Source organism: Megalobrama amblycephala, linkage group LG23, assembly GCF_018812025.1.
Source record: "Megalobrama amblycephala isolate DHTTF-2021 linkage group LG23, ASM1881202v1, whole genome shotgun sequence".
Taxonomy (NCBI): Eukaryota; Metazoa; Chordata; class Actinopteri; order Cypriniformes; family Xenocyprididae; genus Megalobrama; species Megalobrama amblycephala.
Window position 1 is genome coordinate 969305 of NC_063066.1, and position 18870 is coordinate 988174.

The following is an 18870-nucleotide window of genomic DNA, read 5'->3' on the forward strand; positions in this document are numbered from 1 at the left end:
TAAATAAATGTAAAGAGTTTTACTTATTCCGTCAAAGTTATAAAAACAATACACTGAAACTGCGATTGAGGTGCAATGAGGATTCATACATTGCAATAATTACCCCACCCCACCAGGTGGCGGTAATGCACCATTAAAGATAGTTGCCAACCACCATAAAACCGAAAGAAGAAGAAGCGAAGAGACGCGTGAATGTGGCGCGAAAAAAGCCCAGCCAACCGCCAGATTCCAGAAAGCTCTTCACGACTCAGAAAGCGAAAGCAGCTGTGTAAAGTAAGTAGCTATGACAAAATAATTAGATTTGATAGCAAAATAAGTGTAACGTTATAAACGTTTACCTTATTTCAACCAAACCTGACTTTTTTTATTGTAAACGTAATTACTGTAGCAGTAGCTAGCTAGACATTTGGCTACCACGAGTGTAACTATTCAACAAAAGAGGTGAGGAGTTGAGGCGAACCCCTCTGAACAAGTCAAACCTTGTAGAGGTTCCAGAAAAAGGTTTAGATCGATAGATAATGAGTATTTTGGGTGAACATTCCCTTTAACTTAATCTTGTCCTGACCGCTCCTCTGCTCCTGTTAGGTCACTGATGGTCAGTGATGTCTCTGCTCCTGGTTGTGGCCGTGATGATGGCTCGTTTCCGCTCACCGCTGTCGGCCCTCTGTCGTCAGGTGTATTCTGGCATACTGAAGCTTTCGCACAGGAAGGTCTGTGTCAGCTCCACTCACGCCTCTGTCTTCTCCAACTGCACCCACGGACAGGCTCAGAGTGTCCTGCTGACCTTTGACCTCTACTCCACCACACACGCCTCCTCAACATTGGCCCTCAGAAAGGTCAGGCACTGGAGTCTGTTAATGCTTTATTTCATCAAGCTCTTGAACAGATAATATTCCTCTAATCTTCTACTCATGTCTTCTTCACCCTCTCACACTGGGAATGATGGTCTGGATCTGGTTCTAATGGATCATGACCCTGAGCTTTACCTTCAAGACCTGCTGGCCTTACAGAGAGGGAATCTGCTCTCTACCTCCTGTGTTGTGTTGATCAACAGAGCTCTGACGCCTGGAGCTCCAGACCTTCTGGAGTACATGACAGCCAGACCGCAGAGCTTCAGCATGGGCAGACAACTCCATGGACTGATGGAGATACACTGCCATACAGGAATGAGTCCTCAAACCCACAACTGAGTTCACATTTTAGCACTTCTGCTTCCATCGGCCCAAAGTCAGTGGGTTTCTGGTTAAATCCCTGAAATAAGGTCTGTGGTTAACACAAGTTCAAGATATGTTCACGTTTTAATCTGTCAAACAGGAAAACTCCACTCATCCACTCATCATAATTATTATATGCTTGTTTAATTTTGTCTTCTGATATGATCTTGCATCTTCCTAGTCGAGTCTCAGGACTAAAGTGGTGTTAATTCTGTTCAACTAAAGTTTATTGTCCTATTCTTGTACTTTAGTTTGAACATGTTTAATTATATAAATGAAATGAATAAAAATCTACTCACTACCTTTTTGTCAAGAAATTATATCTACAATTAATAATTTAAGTTGATATTTTATAACTTATTGAGATAAATGGAAATATTTAATGTACATCAGATCTCCATATCATATGATAAATTATCAGGTGGGGAAATCATTGAAGAAATTGTTTTTGAAAAGAATCGCTCCACCTGGAAAAGTGGGAAGACATTTTTTTTATAACAGTTTTCTATGGGAGGAAAACACTTAACGTGTAATTAAACATGTTGTTCATATTCTTGGCTCATCTGCTCATAGATATTATGCTTCATTAGTATGGTGTTTACTGAGTTTGGTCTTTTAGTACATTAAGAGCTTTTTCATGTTAATCATTTTAGAAAGTCCCATTTTATCTTGTTCACTGGTTGTTATTAAGCGAGAACATTGATTGCACAAATTGAACATTTTTTTTCTTCTAAAAAGATCCAGCAGCTTAAATTCTCTTTAAAGTTCATATACTAATTATTATTCAGTTATAATTAATTAAAGCTGATAGTATTTCTTTGTTATTGAAGGAAAGTCTAAAATATCTTGACTAAGTGATCTGTCATGTCCTCTATCAGTATATAATGGACACTGATCGAATTTGTTTATTCTCGATAGTTTTTGATTTTTTTTGCTCAAAATACAAGTTTATTCTCAACATACAGTTGCAAGAAAAAGCTATACTTGATGATCACATTTATGATTAGACACATTTTAATCATTATGGATGAGTTTAATCCACACATTATTATATTTGTAGGCCTGATACTGAAGATTTCTGCTGACAGACTCATCTGAGCTTCTTCCTCCTGTTCCTCCTTTAAATAACACAAAACCATCATCTGGATGAATATTAAAGCAACATTAATCATTCAATATCACGTTTCTGATACTCATGCTAACACACATGCTGCTTTATTTAACTGTAAATCTGAGTCTCTTCCACCTGTATGAAACACATTTACACATTAATCACACATTTATTTCTCCTCATAGACACAGTAGAGACTCTTCTGTGGATCATCTGATGGTCACTTATCCTCTCATGATCATTTCACAGATTTAATCTGATGTAAACGATCCATCAGGGATGTTTGGTGATTAAACTCTGTAAGGAGGAACAGAAAAGAAAACGTCTCAGGTTACGTATGTAACCATAGTTTCCTGAGAACCAAGAAATGAGACTCTGCGTTGAACACGCTATGGAGAACGTCACACGTGACCCGATGTCTGAAAGCCAACTATCCAACAACTCCAATCCCTATTGACCGGCAACAGCCTATGACGTAATATGGTGCGATCCGGAAGTATAAAGGAGCGCCTGGAGAAACAGTCAGCATCTATCATCTTGAGGGACTGTTCTGCAGGCAGGCAGCCCGAAGCATGGCAAGGAAACGCAGAGTCTCGTTCCCTGGTTCTCAGGGAACTATGGTTACATACGTAACCTGAGACGTTCCCTTTCGAAAGGGAACTTCAACTCTGTGTTGAATACGCTATGGGGAACGATATACCAACGGCGCCATGCTTAAGGAGAGTGCATGCCAAATAATATGGCTGACAAATGTCAAGCAGTTTCGAAGAAAACGTTTAGCAACTCACCTTCGGGTCACACCAGGCTGTCAGTGACAGCATTCCCTATGGCCAACAGCCCAAGCTGAGCCTCAAGAAGGCCTTCCGCAGAAGGCCTACCAAGGCCGCTAAGGCATCTGGAACCAACTTTTCAGAAGAGAAAGTGGTCCCTTTAAGGGAATGTGGCCAAAGAACCGAAAAGAGCCCCGGCCAGTCACTAGAGGGGAACAAATTCAACCCCAATGCCACCAGGGAGGCTGACCTGGTCTGTAATAGGACAAACTTAGTCTTGGCCACCCTGTCTGAGTACAGAATCTCCATAACGCATTCTTCATAGAGAGCAGGTAAGAGTGACTGCAGAAAGGCAGGAGCAACTCAGACCCATGCGTAGAGATGGGCATCCTGGAGAGCAGAACTCAGCTGAGTGCTATGAACCCTCGTATTGAGGGGAGTATAATCCGCTCATCCTAGGATCTACTCAGTGCTTAATTAACACACTGAGGAGGCTGTGCGCTAAACACCTGTTTATACAGGGGAGCACAAACCAGCCTAGGGCTGAATCTTAGGAGGAGGCCTGATTAAGGCCTACCACCATGATTAGCTTAGGGAGCTAAGCACTATTACGTACATAACCCAAAAAAGGGAAGTACAAAGCTCACCTAACAGGTAGACCATGCAATGGGCACATACTCATGGAGGCCAGAGAGGGGCCTGATACAGGGGAGCACAAACCAGCCTAGGGCTGAACCTCAGGAGGTTTTAATAATTTTCCCCATACAGATTCTCAAATCTCTACTGTACTGTCCATAGAGGACGGCTAGCAACGTCAACTCAAACTTGATTAAAGAAAACAAGTAGCTCAGAGGAAAAAACACATTTTCCATAGCATAAAAGTTCTAGAAAGTGGGGCCTAGCACTTACACTGCATAACTTATCTACGCAAAGATAAGGGCCTACCACCTGAGATAACAGCATCAGGAAGTCTAAAACAGTCTACAACCTAGCTGTTAAACTCAACAATTGCACCTACATAGCAAGGGGATAATGGGCATGCGGCCTAACAACTCCCTCAGGAGGAGGCCAGAACTAGGAACTATACAACCTGACAAGGGAAGTATACATAGGGTTATATGTAAATAACACACCTAACCTAGCTCTAGCCTGGCCGCTAAGCTACGGGCCTTCTTACAGGGCCACAAGCCTAGTGAAGCCTGGGCTTCACCTCCAAATCTCATGGATAAGAGAAAGAAAGCGAAGCTCACAAGCAAACAATGTCAGGCGGCCAATTAAGGCCGACCTAAACATACATATTAACTGAAGTGACGAGTGCTAACTCAAACTATTCTAGAAAACAGCAGATGAGAAGCTACTCTAAACAACAGGTGGCTAAGAGGCGGCCATTTTGTGGCCTGCACAATATATATTCTAGCCAGCCTGTCAAGTTCAGTTTGCCCAAAAAACCCACTACTTTTTCTGACTACATGCTCAGAAAACTATACAGGAAAATAAGGTCTTATTTTAAAACACATAAAATATAGACCCTCCTGCAGCTCAAAGACCGAAGACTCCTAATACTCCTTTTTACACGAAAGGATGGAATCTAGGGTTCTTTTAAGCCTAAAAGATCCTCTCATTATCAAACCGAAAAAGCGGGCCGACAGAAATAATCACTATGGGCCCAGCCATCAGTCTGACCATAAGAAGCATCTGAGCATGATATATGCTATATATACACACACGCATATATATATATTTTTCCATGCCCTCCCTCCCGCTCGTTGAGCCGTCCGCGCGTGGCCCCTTTCCTAACGCGCTCTCACGGCAGCCGCAGCCCGCCAAAAAGCGCGTCCTAAACATACAGCAGCTCCGCATACATAACAGCCAGAGGAGCGCGTGCTGCCGGACAATATGACGTCAAACACGGACGTCATCGCCATTCAACAACTCATCCTCGTCAGCCCCTGGGGAGTTGAGAGAGAATACAACTCTCTCAAACTTCCCAACGAGCTCACCTGTGAGCCCTATGATTGCAGCCGCCATTTTGCCTCAGCACAAACGGGGCCAGAATCACCTATCACAGATAATAAAGAATCCTTTACCAGAGTCAACATAGTCACGATCAGACAGAACAGACCCGAAAGATGAAGAGATATTGATTGTTTCTCCAGGCGCTCCTTTATACTTCCGGGTTGCGCAATTATTATGTCATAGGCTGTCACCGGCCAATAGGGATTGGAGTTATTGGATAGTTGGCTTTCAGACATCGGGTCACGTGTGACGTTCCCCATAGCGTGTTCAATGCAGAGTTGAACTTCCCTTTCGAAAGGGAACAATGAGTGTTCAGTGGAACAAACTGCAAATTACTTATAATTAATGTTTTTGGAGTAAAAAGAAGTTACATTAAATTCCTGTAATCAGATTAATTACGGACTTTACATGATCTTGCAGAGATATTTCTCAAACAATATTTGAGTTTTAAATACATTTAAAACATGAATGACTTTTCAAACTGAAATGATTCACTTCTACTGACACAGTTAATAAAGCAGGTCAACACAAACCCTTTATTGCATTAAAGCTTAATGATAATTTTCTTTCATGAATATCTGAAAGGTTTGTTCTCATATCAGAGGTGAATGAATATCTTTAATATCACAGTGATGTTTCCTCACCTCAGGTCACAGTTTGAGTCTCGTAGCACGTCATAGAGCTGCTGCTTTGAGTCTCCTACCATATTGTCACTCAGATCAAGATATTTTAAAAACTGCAGTGCTTTTGAGTTAGTCAAAGATTGAGTTAAAGAAGAAACTTCTGTAATGCCACAGCTCAGTAGACTAGAATGACACAAACAGAGGAAGAGATTATCCTACAAACAAATTATGAAGGTGAAGAATTTTAGTCAAATATAATGTGAACTCAGGCTCTTCATGAGATATGGAGTATAAAGTGTTTTAGTTTAAACTGTTGAAGTGATTTTCAGCATTTTGATTCTTGTATGTGAATGTTACTGACCTCAATCTCTCCAGTTTACAGTGTGAATCCTTCAGTATGTCACATAAGTGCTTCACTCCTGTGTTTTCCAGTTTATTCCAGCTCAGGTCCAGCTCTCTGAGGTGTGACGGGTTTGATTTCAGAGCTGAAGTCAGGATGACACACTGTTTCTCTGTAATACTGCATTGATTCAGACTGAAGACAAAAAGAGAAAATGATTCAAATCCATGTTCAGTTCATGTGTGAGTTAAATGAATCATTAATAAATGCCATGCAATCACTAATACACCAGCAATACAATAGTATTTCTGAATCTTTCTTTAGATGGAGAAACACAGAAAGTGCAGTGCTATAAATGATTTGACTTGAGTCCAGTTGTCTTAAACTAAACAGTGAACTTTAATCACACTGTAACTGCTGTACAGTATAATGATACTAACTCTAGTTTCTCCAGCTTGGATTGTGGGTTCATCAGTAGATCACTGAGGTTTTTCACTCCAGAGTCTCCTAGTTTATTCCTGCTCAGGTTCAGCTCTCTCAGGTGTGATGGGTTTGATTTCAGAGCTGAAGTCAGAGCAGAACAACCTTCATCTGTCATATAACAGAGGCTTAACCTACATTAGCAAAAAAAGAAAGTAGAAAATAAGAGAAAAAAACTAACTTATTCTGTAAAGTCACATAATTTTCATAAGTAAATAAAACAGACAGAGGAAGTGAGATCATCATCTTCATTTCACCAGATCACAAAATATTAAGTTGAAGAATTTTACACAAATATTATGTGAACTCAGGCTCTTCATGAGATATTGAGTATAAAGTGTTTTAGTTTAAACTGTTGAAGTGATTTTCAGCATTTTGATTCTTGTATGTGAATGTTACTGACCTCAATCTCTCCAGTTTACAGTGTGAATCCTTCTGTACGTCACATAAGTGCTTCACTCCTGTGTTTTCCAGTTTATTCCAGCTCAGGTCCAGCTCTCTCAGGTGTGATGGGTTTGATTTCAGAGCTGAAGTCAGGATGAGACACTGTTTCTCTGTAATATTGCATCCAAACAGACTGAAGACAGAAAGAGAAAATGACTCAAATCCATGTTCAGTTCATGTGTAAATTAAATGAATCACTAATAAATGCCATACAGTCACTAATACACCAGCAATACAATAGTATTTCTGAATCTTTCTTCAGATGGAGAAACAGCAGAAAGTGCAGCGCTATAAATGATGTGACTTGAGTCCAGTTGTCTTAAACTAAACAGCAAACTTTAATCACACTGTAACTGCTGTACAGTATAATGATACTAACTGTAGTTTCTCCGGCTTGGATTGTGGGTTCATCAGTAGATCACTGAGGTTTTTCACTCCAGAATCTCCTAGTTCATTGATACTCAGGTTCAGCTCTCTCAGGTGTGATGGGTTTGATTTCAGAGCTGAAGTCAGAGCAGAACAACCTTCTTCTGTCATAGAACAAGAGTTTAACCTACATTAGCAAAAAGAGAGAGTAAGTAGAAAATAAGAGAAAAAAACTAACTTATTCCGTAAATTCACATAATTTTCAAAAGTAAATAAAACAGACAGAGGAAGTGAGATCATCATCTTCATTTCACCAGATCACAAAATATTAAGTTGAATTATTTTACACAAATATAATGTGAACTCAGGCTCTTCATGAGATATTGAGTATAAAGTGTTGTAGTTTAAACTGTTGAAGTGATTTTCAGCATTTTGATTCTTGTATGTGAATGTTATTTACCTCAATCTCTCCAGGTTACAGTGTGAATCCTTCAGTACATCACATAGGTGCTTCACTCCTGTGTTTCTTATTATATTGCCGCCCAGGTCCAGCTCTCTCAGGTGTGAGGGGTTTGATTTCAGAGCTGAAGTCAGGATGAGACACTGTTTCTCTGTAATACTGCATTCATACAGACTGAAGACAGAAAGAGAAAATGACTCAAATACATGTTCAGTTCAAGTGTGAGTTAAATGAATCATTAAGAAATGCCATACAGTCACTAATACACCAGCAAAATCATGGAAACTTCATGATATGAACAAACCAAGACAGGAGCATTTGAGGACACTAGTTACAATCCAAGTCTAGATCCACCCTCACTCCACAAATAAGTGAATTTATCACTGGAGATTAATATATAGGATCAATATAGAAACAATAGAAAAGTTAATATTTAAATGGACAGATTTCACATTTTCAACATAAGAAAATCTTATACAAGAATCAATTTATTTTAAGTCATTTAAAGTGTAGTTTACAACCTCCAAATACACATTTTGCTCAATAAATGAAGATTTAGTGAAAAGTAGCATTAGTCCAGTATAACTGTAACTCAGAATAATCTACTGTTATTTGTTACGCTGTTTTTAGTCTGTTCTAGGGATGTGCATCTCCATAACTGAGGCCGATGCGATACTCATCTCAATGCATAGCCAACGATATGAAATAATAATAATAATAAACTTAATTTTCTATAGCGCCTTTAAAAGTAGCATCTCAAAGCGCTTCACAAAAGAAGAAAAGGAAACATACAATTATACAAACAATACTTTAAAATAAGTGAGATATAAAAAAAAACACCAAATAAAAACATACTATCAAAACAAGTAAATTAAAAAAAATCAATTTCAATATAATCAAGTAAAAGCTACCCTAAAGAAATAAGCTTTAAAGGACTTTTTAAAAACACTAAGGGATTCTTCTTGTCTAATCTGAGCAGGCAAGGAATTCCAAAGTCTTGGAGCGACTGAAGAAAAGAGATTTTAAACGGGTATGTGGGATGATTAAAAGGCCAGTTTCCGAATAGCGGAGAGCACACACAGGTGTGTAGGGGGCTAAAAGCACAGTAAGATAGCGTGGAGCCAAACCATTCAAAGCTTTGTAGGTAAGCATGAGTACTTTAAAATCCACCCGAAATCTGACAGGGAGCCAGTGTAAAGACTCCAAGACTGGAGTGATGTGATCCCTTGTCCAGGTTCCAGACAGGTTTATTTAGGGTAGCATTTGAGACCCCGACCAGCAAAGCAATACAATAATCAATGCGAGAAAACACAAAGATATTGATCAACTTTTCAGCCACCGGGAGTGACAGCATAGGACGCAATTTGGCAATGTTTTTTAGATGAAAGAATGATGTCTTTACAGTGTTCTGAACATGGGAAACAAATGTTAAATGTGCATCAAATATCACCTCTAAATTTCATATGATCATACACTCCACATGAACTTTCAGTTTGTTTGTTTTCATCTGTCATGTCTTCCTTTGTTCTAGTTTTCCGCCACAATCAGTCACCATGGACACTAATCACATTCATCAAAGCTGTTTGTCATTTTAGTTAATTCGTCAGTGTATATTAGTTCAGTTCTGTTGTCGTGTCTCTGTCGGGTATCGTTTGTTCTAAGTTGGTGTATGTTCCTGTCTGGATTCTGTATTCTCCCTTTGGATTATCAAGTGAAGACTTGTTTAACTATTATCTTCTTTGTTGTGTGTTTGATACACCAACGTACTGTAACACCACTATCGATGCAATGCGATACGATTCACCCCTATTACGGCGCAGTGCAATACGATTTAGATTTGATTTAACACAGTGAACTTCAATGTAATACGATGCAATGAAGAAAAATATGATGCTATACAATTCAATAAGTTGGGCCCAACTTAATTTATTAATTTGTTTACAATAATAGGGCCCTGTGTTTTTTACATTTTTTCTGGTAATCAAATGAAGGCATAACACATTTATTTATTTTTAAATTAAATGAAATTTAAATAAATCCTTTCATTTTTTAGCAAAGAAAGTGCTGCTCACTTAATTTTTTTTACTGTTAAAATTAAAACTTATATGATTATATGATTATATGATTATTACAATAATTATTGTATTAATATTAATAGTAGTATTACAGTAAGACATACATTATACTGTACAATAGTAATATATATGTAGTACAGGGTTAGGGTTATATATATATATATGGCTATATTTCTGTTACAAGTTAAACCAAACTTTTACGGGTTGCCGTAATCCTGAAGTTTCTGTGTCTGTGCATATGTTATGACTGACAATAGTTTTCTCTAATTAAATGTTAAAATGCTCATGAAGTTAAATTTGTGTTCATGTCGTCATATAGTCAGATGGATAAAACACTGTTGTGCTTCAGTATGTGTAGGCTAGTAAACATATTTGCGGGTTCATTCACACAGGGACATGCAGAACATGCAGGATTCATGTAAATAAACTTCTTGTGGTTTAATATTCACAGACACTAGTCCATATCGTGATTTAAGTGTGCCCATCTACTTTTGATTTATTCATCCAAAATTTGACAAATTCTGCGTCATTCTGCGTTATACAGTAAATTCAGCTTTTATGAATGAATTCCGCGATTCCGTCCGTATTTTCTGCATTGCGGAAATCATAGTTCACTTTTATTTCTTTGGTTCAGACCAGGGGTGGCAAACTCTGGTCCTGGAGAGCCTCAGTCCTGCAGAGTTTAGCTGCAACCCTGATCAAAACTCACCTGCCTATAGCTTTCTAACAACCTTTCAAACCTTGATTAGCTTGTTCAGGTATGATTTATTAGGGCTGGAGCTGAACTCTCCAGGACCGAGGTTAGCCACCCCTGGTTCAGACGTACAGCAAATCATAAATTAACTTAAGTGCCTTCTGACTTCTAAGGCATGGCCCTTTCACAAACACTGTAGTGCCATGTTAATCTATATTCACTGTGACTCTCAGGACATGCCTCAGTCTCTGTAGTATTGTGATATGTCATATTCATGTAGCAGCAAAGGTGATGAGAGAACGCGAGTGAGAAACAGTTTAGAGAGGAGAAATCAATCTCCATATGAAATACTGGTCACAAATTATTGGTCACTTTCTAAATAATAAAAGTATAGTGCATCTTCTAATAATTCTATATAAATAAATTGTTTTTTACCTTTGCAAATATGTTAGAAACGATGCATCGCGATACAAATGCCAACTTGTATCTGACGCACACTTTTTAAATCTATGCGTCGCATAGTTAACTTTAATGCAGATGAGAATCTGTGAATCTTACCATCCCTAGTCTGTTCTCACTTCTGTATTGTTTCAAAGCAAAGATTTGTCAGATTTCAGCATATGAAACTATTTTATATCCACAAAGTTTCAAATGCTTTAAAGTTTAATGCTCTTTCTACTGATACACATAACAAGCCGTTAACTAATATTATTTCTGAATCTTTCTTCAGATGGAGAAACAGCAGAAAGTGCAGAGCTATAAATCATGTGACTTGAGTCCAGTTGTCTTAAACTAAACAGTGAACTTTAATCACACTGTAACTGCTGTACAGTATAATGATACTAACTCTAGTTTCTCCAGCTTGAATTGTGGGTTCATCAGTAGATCACTGAGGTTTTTCACTCCAGAGTCTCCTAGTTTATTCACACTCAGGTCCAGTTCTCTCAGGTGTGATGGGTTTGATTTCAGAGCTGAAGTCAGGATGAGACACTGTTCCTCTGTAATACTGCAGTGACTCAGACTGAAGACAGAAAGAGAAAACGACTCAAATCAATGATGATCATCTTATTGAAGATCTACAGCAGCATTTAGTTTCCAATAGTCTGTTCTGAAACCCAGTCACACTAGTTCTGTTTGCTGGAAGATACTGTTTCTTCTCTTTTGTTTTTTAACTATTAGATGTGACCCTTTTTTATTCTGTTAAATCAGATTTCTGCATGTACACAATCAGTAAATTGTGTCAAATGCTTAAAATTAAACAATTAATGTACTAGTAAAAAAACCAACACTGTGACCAATACCGAAAAACAGCAGAAAGTGCAGCGTTATAAATGATGTGACTTGAATCCAGTTGTCTTAAACTAAACAGTGAACTTTAATCACACTGTAACTGCTGTACAGTATAATGGTACTAACTCTAGTTTCTCCAGCTTGAATTGTGGGTTCATCAGTAGATCACTGAGGTTTTTCACTCCAGAGTCTCCTAGTTTATTCCTGCTCAGGTTCAGCTCTCTCAGGTGTGACGGGTTTGATTTCAGAGCTGAAGTCAGAGCAGAACAACCTTCATCTGTCATATCACAGGAGCTTAACCTACATTAGCAGAGAGAGAATTTTTTTTTTTTCATTATTTACATTAAGCACTTTTAAAAAAAAAAAATTATACCAAAAATAATAATAATAATAATAATAATCCACTGTCTACATTAGTAGAAGAGGAAAAAAAATATGTTTCCATCTACAACAGAGCATAGACCCTAATTTTTACACCATTTAATTTAAAATGTGATAAGATCAATAATGGAATTGTAAAAATGAAAATCACTGAGTATTCTGGATTTTACTGTAGCTAAAAACAAAGCATTAATATTTTGATCTGATCTCAGTTCTAGTTTTTCTACTCATATAAATCATTAACTTTGCTTGACCTATAATAAAATGTAAGCATTGACAAATAAACCTCTTCTAACATATTCAAAACCAACAGTAAATACGACTGTAGAAAAAGATTCATTAAAACTATGAAATAAATGTTGTAATAAACTAAACCTTTTCAATCTAAAACAATCAATATAAACTGCTTTTGCACCATGTAATAGTCTCCGTTGTACATCCCCAACACTTGTACTTTAAATTGGCTAGTAAAATGATCTCCAATTTGGTTTATCATCATCACACAGAAACATTACGCCATGGTGTGTCAACCCTCTTATCAAGCACCTTTTTGTTAAAAACCAGAACACAAGCTTTATAAAGAAATTTTCAGGAACTTAAAAACATACTGAAAACATCATCTAACACGGGTACAATTAAAAGAATCAGATAAAGCATCTTTTTCATTAGGAACATTTTGGTTTCACAGTAGTCCGATAAAAGTTTCAGTTCATCAGAAGTGAGTCTTTTTTCCCCATTTTTCTAGCAAATGAAAAACAAATCATCTTGACTTTATCATTAGAGTCAGACTCAAAGCAACTCTTTCCATGTTCTCAAAGTCTGGTCCTGTCAAATTAACTAAACTCCCCATTGTACATATTCTGGAGGCCACAAGTGTTTCAGTGAGTCCAGGAATTGTACAGTCATTGTGTGTTAAATCAAAGCGTGCTCCATATATTGGTGGTATTATATTAGGAGCCAGTGAAAAGATTTAAAATGTCCTTCTCTTTGTAATTTGAACATATTCCACACTTTAAAAACATCCTGATAAAAAATGCATTCCATTGATATTCAGCTTTGACAAGTCCATAGAGAAAAGATTTCCATTTTCAAATTTCCGTGATTTTGTAATATTTTACACGCAACTACTTTCCAGCTAGAAGTAACTGAACCATTAAGAAGTCTTTGAAAAAACTGTAAACTGTAGCTGGAGCATCCGAGGGCAGAGCTAGCCGGAGTAGTAGGGGTGGAGGGCCGGAGAGCAACGGAGGCCCGCAAGTCCGTTGCGCAGGTGACGCGACGTCCGACACGGGTGAAGCCGACAGTCCGAGGAAGCTCCGCGAAGCCGATGGCTCGAAGGTCCCAGCAGATGTCGAGGGAGGGAGGAGCGCAGGTGAAGGAGTCAGGGACAGTAGCTGCAGGCAGAGCCACGGGATCCTTACACCCAGAAGGAGGTGGCTCACAGTAGGCCCGTGATGTTACCACGTCACTGAGAGGAGATGACGGTGGTGCACCGGGACTGATGGGGGATAGCTCGGGCAGGACAGCAGACGTGGTTGGGATCAGGGGAGAAGGCTGAGATGATGAGTTGATCAAGACATTTAGGAGAGGATGTGGGAGAGGGTATAGAGTATAGGTCCAGTATAGAGTGGTTAGGCAGCTGGGGAGTAGAGTTGGAGTTGAAAATTTCACTCTCAGTGATGGGCGGATGGGCGGGGCTTCTGACCTGCCCTTTGTCACCAACACCTACTCCCTCGAAGCTGGATGGGACCGCCAATTCGAACCTCGCATCAGATGGGAACCCCTTAGGCTCCGGGGTATTGTCATACTCGGCTGCTCCTCCTGGTGTGGGCTCTGACGTTACGGCGGAGTCATCTACTCCATCTGCGGTGGGGCTCTGACTGGGAACTAGGGCTGGGTATCGACACATTTTTCATGATTCGATTCAATTACTATTCACATGCTTTCGATTCAATTCGATTACGATTTGATATCGATTATTCTGAATGTAGTATTTCAGTTACAGTACATAGCAAATTTTCGAGAGGAGAAAAATCTCTCAGCTAATGCTGTAAACTACACATGTAAGTCAGTTGGTACTACTATAATAATATTGAAGGTTAAATTAACTTATTTATATACAAACACTTAAATTACACAATGATGTTTTTATTATAAATAAAGTTTAGAACTACATAATCATATTTCTACTCCAATTAGTTTTTTTGAAATATAAACATTTAAATCGTGGCTGTCATAACGGATCTATTCAAACATGCATTAAATATTGAAGAACATTAAAAATTATAATGAATATGTAACGGTGCATAGCTATATTTATCAGAATGTTGCTTTCTAGAGTTCACTTTTCTAGCTGACTAATGAGTTTATGGTCACTGAAAATGTTTTTCTGAGGTCTTTCCGAGGTTGAAACACTGATTGAGCGATTACACGAGACATGATACGGATTTCGTAAGATGAACTCTTCGCTTTAGTGCCTCACTTAAAGAGATCTGTCACGTCACATTAAAGGGATAGGTCGATAGTTTTTACCCAGCCCTACTGGGAACAGGGTTCCGGATCGGGGCTGTTTGCACTCCAAACACTTCAACAGGGCTTCCTTCCAGTTCAAGCCGGTGGTATCTGGGAGATTGCTGGGCCCGTGGAAATTCGCCCCGATCTGGAACAGGGTCTTCAAGGTTTCATCTTCCAGCTGGCTGATGACGGCAAGGTGGAAAAACAAGGATGAAAATTACAGAAGATCGTGGCTCTCCTGAGCCACGTGGATGAATCTTTCCTATTCATCCATTTTGGGAGGTCCGGTCTTCTGTAACGCGCTGCTTGTGTAGAAATACAGACGACAAGGAAGATAGATTCAAATGTAAGACTTTACTAGGCAATCCAATGGAAGATCAATCAACAGATCAGCAACACCAATAACATACGAGACCGGACACAGAGGTGAGGAAGGTGACTGCTTATGAAGGGAGTGCTGATGAGTGATAATGACGATGAAGGTCTTCATGTGCTGATGATGATGATTGTGTGCAGGTGCTGAACAGAAGGGATGCTGGGAAATGTAGTGATGGTGCTGGTGACTGTGACAAGTTAATGCATTAACTAACATAAAAAAATGAGAACTTATCATAAAGTGTTACCTGTTGTTCTTTATAATTCTTTTGCACTTTAATCTGTTTGAAACATTTCATTTTATTTTTTTGTGTAGTGCGTTATTGTATTTAAATGTTCTTTAAGAGTTATTTGTTATAAGAAAAAGAGTTCTTAAACCTGGTATACTATGACAACTCTTTTTTTGCAACTTATTTCAATATCGTGAAAATACTGTATACAGTGATAAAAGCTTCAGCCATTATTGCAACATGAAAATTTGATACCGTCACATGCCTAGGCTGGGCATTGACATAAATTTTACATTGCCATATTCAATAACATGCTAAAACCAAGTCCGAGAACTATGATTGAAATATTTTTAAAAGTAAAAAATATCTAAAAAATATAATCTGTTGTAACACAACTTACCTCAATATCTCCAATTTACACTTTTTATTCTTCAGTCCAGCGCAGAGCTGCTTCACTCCTGAATCCTGCAGTTTATTATTATTCATGTTCAGCTCTTTCAGATTAGGATCTGATTCCAGAACTGTAGCCAGAGCTGAACAGCTTTTGTCTGTTAAGTTACAATTATTTAACCTACAAGACAAATAAATTACAATCACAGAATTAGATGGAATATTTTTATATACAAATATAAAATATATTTTCCATTATTTAATATTTTTTACATAAATATATATATTTCATTGTGTATATTATTGATTTGTGATATTTGTGACATTGTTGAAAAGTGTTTTGTTCTTCAGAAATTTGAGTTACACTATGTACATTATCGATTATATATATTGAGTTGCGGATTCTGAGTTATATACTTTACTTCATTCAATACCTGTGTAGCACAACCTGGGGGGTATTGCACAAAAGCAAGATAAGGGATTAAGCTGGGATTTTCCAGTTATCCTGGCTGAATTTAGCCCTGACTTGGTTGCATGAAGGGAGGCTAAATTAATCTACATTAAGTTACTATGGAGATTTACACTTTGCAGCTAGCCTGCTCCGGAGCAGGCTAACTGTCAGGCTAAGCTGAACTCCTTTAACACTGACCAATAAGAACGCAATGATATTACAACTGACTCTCTCACATACAATTATTTGACTTTATTAACATATATATATATATATATATATATATATATATATATATATATGTGTGTATATTATTATGTGTGTATATTTTATATATATATATATATATATATATATATATATATATATATATATATATAATACACACATTTACTAAATTGTGCTAAATAAAAATATATATTGGTGTAAGTTTAAGACATTTTTATTATTTTAATATTTTATTAAAAGGTAAGTATGATGAGAAACAAAACATTTAAAGAGAAGTAATTTCTTAAAAATTAAGTGTTATATAGCCCACTGAATCATTCTCAGACTTAATGCTGACAACAATGGAAGCACTTGGGAGAGAACTGTCAGGAGACTTATTTCTTAGCACAGAATAGAATAGAATAGAATAGAATAACTAGAATAACAAAAACGTCTCAAACTCTGATAGATTTAATATTCACCAATAAACCAGACAGGATAGTTAAAACATACAACCTAATAACTGGACTATCCGATCATAATTTTGTTCTAATAGCCAGGAAATTAAATAAATCAAGATACATAAATAAAGAACAATCAAATAACCTATGCAACATTCCTCATATTCCTAAAAGAAATAAAGAACACCTTAAAAATGATTTAAATGAAATTGACTGGGCCACCAAAATTGATGAAGAAAGCTGTGTACATACATGCAACAATATTATAACTGCTGTAAAGAATCAAATTGATAAACATACACAGCTCAAATATAGAAAATCTAATAAAAAGAATCTCCCGTGGTTTAATAAATCCCTTTGGGATATAATTAAACAGAGAGATAAAGCTCTCAAGGTTTCTCTTAAAACTAAATTAACCACTGATTATTACATTTATAAATCTTTGAGAAATAAAGTTACCATGCTGCTTCGAAAAGCAAAAGCGAATTTTTTCCTAAACTTAATTAAAGAGGCAAACGGTAATTGTAAAAATCTGTGGAGAAGCATGGACAAACTATTGGGAAGGAAAAAAATAAATCAGGAGCATTTACAGCTCAAAATCAATGGAACTGTTCAAAATGAGGGCTCTATTTTGGCTAAACACTACAATGACTATTTCTTGGATTCTGTATTAGATCTGGCGGAGACTTTCCCTGAAGTGAACTGCTGCAGAGATGATTATGGGGATGGTAATGCGTCTTACTGTAGGTTGCAGAATATAGATGAAGATAAAATTTTTAAAATAATATCAAATTTAAAAAATAGTAAAGCAAAGGATATATTTGGATTTGATACATCATTTTTAAAAGAACACAAAACTATTCTAACTCCTCCTCTAACAATAGCTGTAAATCAATCTATAAATGAAAACAATTTTCCTTTGGCGTTAAAAAAAGCAGTAGTCAAGCCGATTTTCAAGTCAGGAGACAAGCTCTGTGTCTCAAACTATCGACCTATTAGCATTCTACCAGCCATCTCCAAGATCTTTGAGAAGGTGGTGGCAGAACAGCTGGTAGAGCATCTCAACCACACTGATGCATTACATCCTTGCCAGTTTGGGTTTAGGAAAAGATACTCCACTGAGTCTGCGTGCTGCTACCTACTAGAAGACATCAAATCCAGTCTTGATGGTGGAGGTGTGGTAGGGGCGGTCTTTCTGGACTTGAAAAAGGCCTTTGATACAGTAAATCATCAGCTTCTCATTAGCAAACTATTTGATTTTTCTCTTGACACAGATACAATAAAATGGATTCAATCTTACCTTAATGATAGACAACAATGTGTTACGGTTGATAATAAAAAATCACCATTAAGACCTTGTAGCATGGGAGTGCCACAAGGTTCCATTCTGGGCCCCCTGCTTTTTAGCCTTTACATAAATGACCTACCTACTGTGTGTAAAAGTAAAATTATTATGTATGCTGATGATACAAAACTGCTGAAGAAGTCACTCACAAATTTACCAAAGAGATGAAGAAAGTTTCTTTGTGGCTGAAAAATTCATGCCTTACTCTAAATTTAGATAAGACTGTCTCTATGTTTTTCACAAATCGTTTTAAAATACAATTTTACCCTAATATTTTAATAGATGGACAAATCATCTCAAATCAAGAACAGGTAAAATATTTAGGTGTCATATTGGAACCAAATTTAGGCTTTAAAAAGCATATAAAAAAATTAACTAATATAATAAAATTTAATATGGCACAGTTCAGATACATTCGAAATTCTCTTACAATCGAGGCCTCAGGGGCCTACCTAAATGCAATGATTGTTCCTCATTTTCGATATTGTATGACAAGTTGGTCACAGGGTACTAAAACTGCCCTCAAGCCACTTGAGTCCTTATATAAAAGCTCTCTAAAGATTCATGATAAGAAAAGCAGACGATTCCATCACTGTCATATTCTTGTAAAATACCAATTTCTCAGCTTTGAAA

At 37.4% G+C, this 18870-nt stretch overlaps 1 protein-coding gene across 1 annotated transcript in view; it reads right to left on the reverse strand.

The window, feature by feature from the left end:
* The window catches only part of LOC125258704 (protein NLRC5-like), a 239929-nt gene that overhangs the window by 51088 nt on the left and 169971 nt on the right, over nt 1–18870 (reverse strand). The window contains exons 15-19 of the mRNA XM_048175689.1: nt 11441–11614; nt 7825–7998; nt 7378–7551; nt 6958–7131; nt 6515–6688 (exon numbers count right to left, since the gene is read on the reverse strand). Coding sequence (XP_048031646.1) covers nt 6515–6688; nt 6958–7131; nt 7378–7551; nt 7825–7998; nt 11441–11614 — 870 coding nt within the window. The remainder of the gene's footprint in view (nt 1–6514; nt 6689–6957; nt 7132–7377; nt 7552–7824; nt 7999–11440; nt 11615–18870) is intronic.